Source organism: Aplysia californica, unplaced genomic scaffold, assembly GCF_000002075.1.
Source record: "Aplysia californica isolate F4 #8 unplaced genomic scaffold, AplCal3.0 scaffold00005, whole genome shotgun sequence".
In the NCBI taxonomy this organism is placed as follows: Eukaryota; Metazoa; Mollusca; class Gastropoda; order Aplysiida; family Aplysiidae; genus Aplysia; species Aplysia californica.
The window spans coordinates 506,793-507,706 of NW_004797275.1; the positions used below are offsets into that span (position 1 = coordinate 506,793).

Below are 914 nucleotides of genomic sequence, written 5' to 3' on the forward strand. Positions count from 1 at the left end.
CTCCCCCTCCTCTCCCCCCTCCCCAACAGCTTGCAGTCAGCCTCCTACTCTGTGGGCCTGTACTGCAGCACCATAGTGTTTGGCACGGTGCTGTGGATCGTCAAGTTCCTGCTGCTCAAGTACATGCTCAAGCTGCTGCTCACCTACCACAACTGGATGTACGAGGTCCGCGGCAAGATGTCGCTCAAGACCAAGCTCTGGTTTGTAAGTACACACGCGTGGGTGGTTTGCTCCTTCTTTCCTATCAAACGTCTATGGTTTTGCAAGTGCTGTAATACTCTTACTAAAACTAAAAAGATCTGTCATCCTTCTCTCCCCTCCTTGTATTTTGTGTTTGTTACTCTCTTGTAACACCTCTAACTTTCAGCTCTTATATGACCTTAATTTTGTTGCAAGAGCCGTAAATCTCTTACTAAAATTAAATTTAGATTAAGTACATGCTCACAGCAATTATGACCAGTTCAACTGCTAGGTGTAAGACTGTGTCCTGCGCATAGATGTACACTATAGTCACTAGATACCGTACGCCCCTCTCTCGCCTTGCTGCGCGATGGCCACATTTGACAGCGGCGTCCGCCATGTTTCGGTGGGCGAGTTGTGTGAAGGAATTCAAGCTAAAGCAATACGCCAGGCATGTTTTCTCTCCCTCCTACGCGATAGGCGATCGGCTTGGTCCTTGTTAACTTTTTTTTTTTTACGTGGGCGCCGTGGCGTACTTTCTAGGTTACTAAATAGCAATAACACAGCGTTCTTTTTACTACTAGATCTACAGACAAATGTATTATTAAATAGATAGAGATAGAGATATAGGCTTAAAAATGGAACCCCCCAAAAAAACTTTATTTCTTCATCAGCGCTATATCTACGAAGTGGTTTATTTCTTATTGACTGAATCAAAGCGTAGATCTATAGGG

The 914-nt window shown here is 44.5% G+C and overlaps 1 protein-coding gene across 1 annotated transcript in view; it reads left to right on the forward strand.

Annotated features, from left to right (window-relative positions):
- LOC101858816 (carnitine O-palmitoyltransferase 1, liver isoform) overlaps window positions 1-914 on the forward strand; it is a gene marked incomplete in the record, with an annotated part of 81,664 nt that overhangs the window by 31,979 nt on the left and 48,771 nt on the right. Inside the window, 1 exon segment of the mRNA XM_013080141.2 lies at window positions 30-204. Coding sequence (XP_012935595.1) covers window positions 30-204 — 175 coding nt within the window.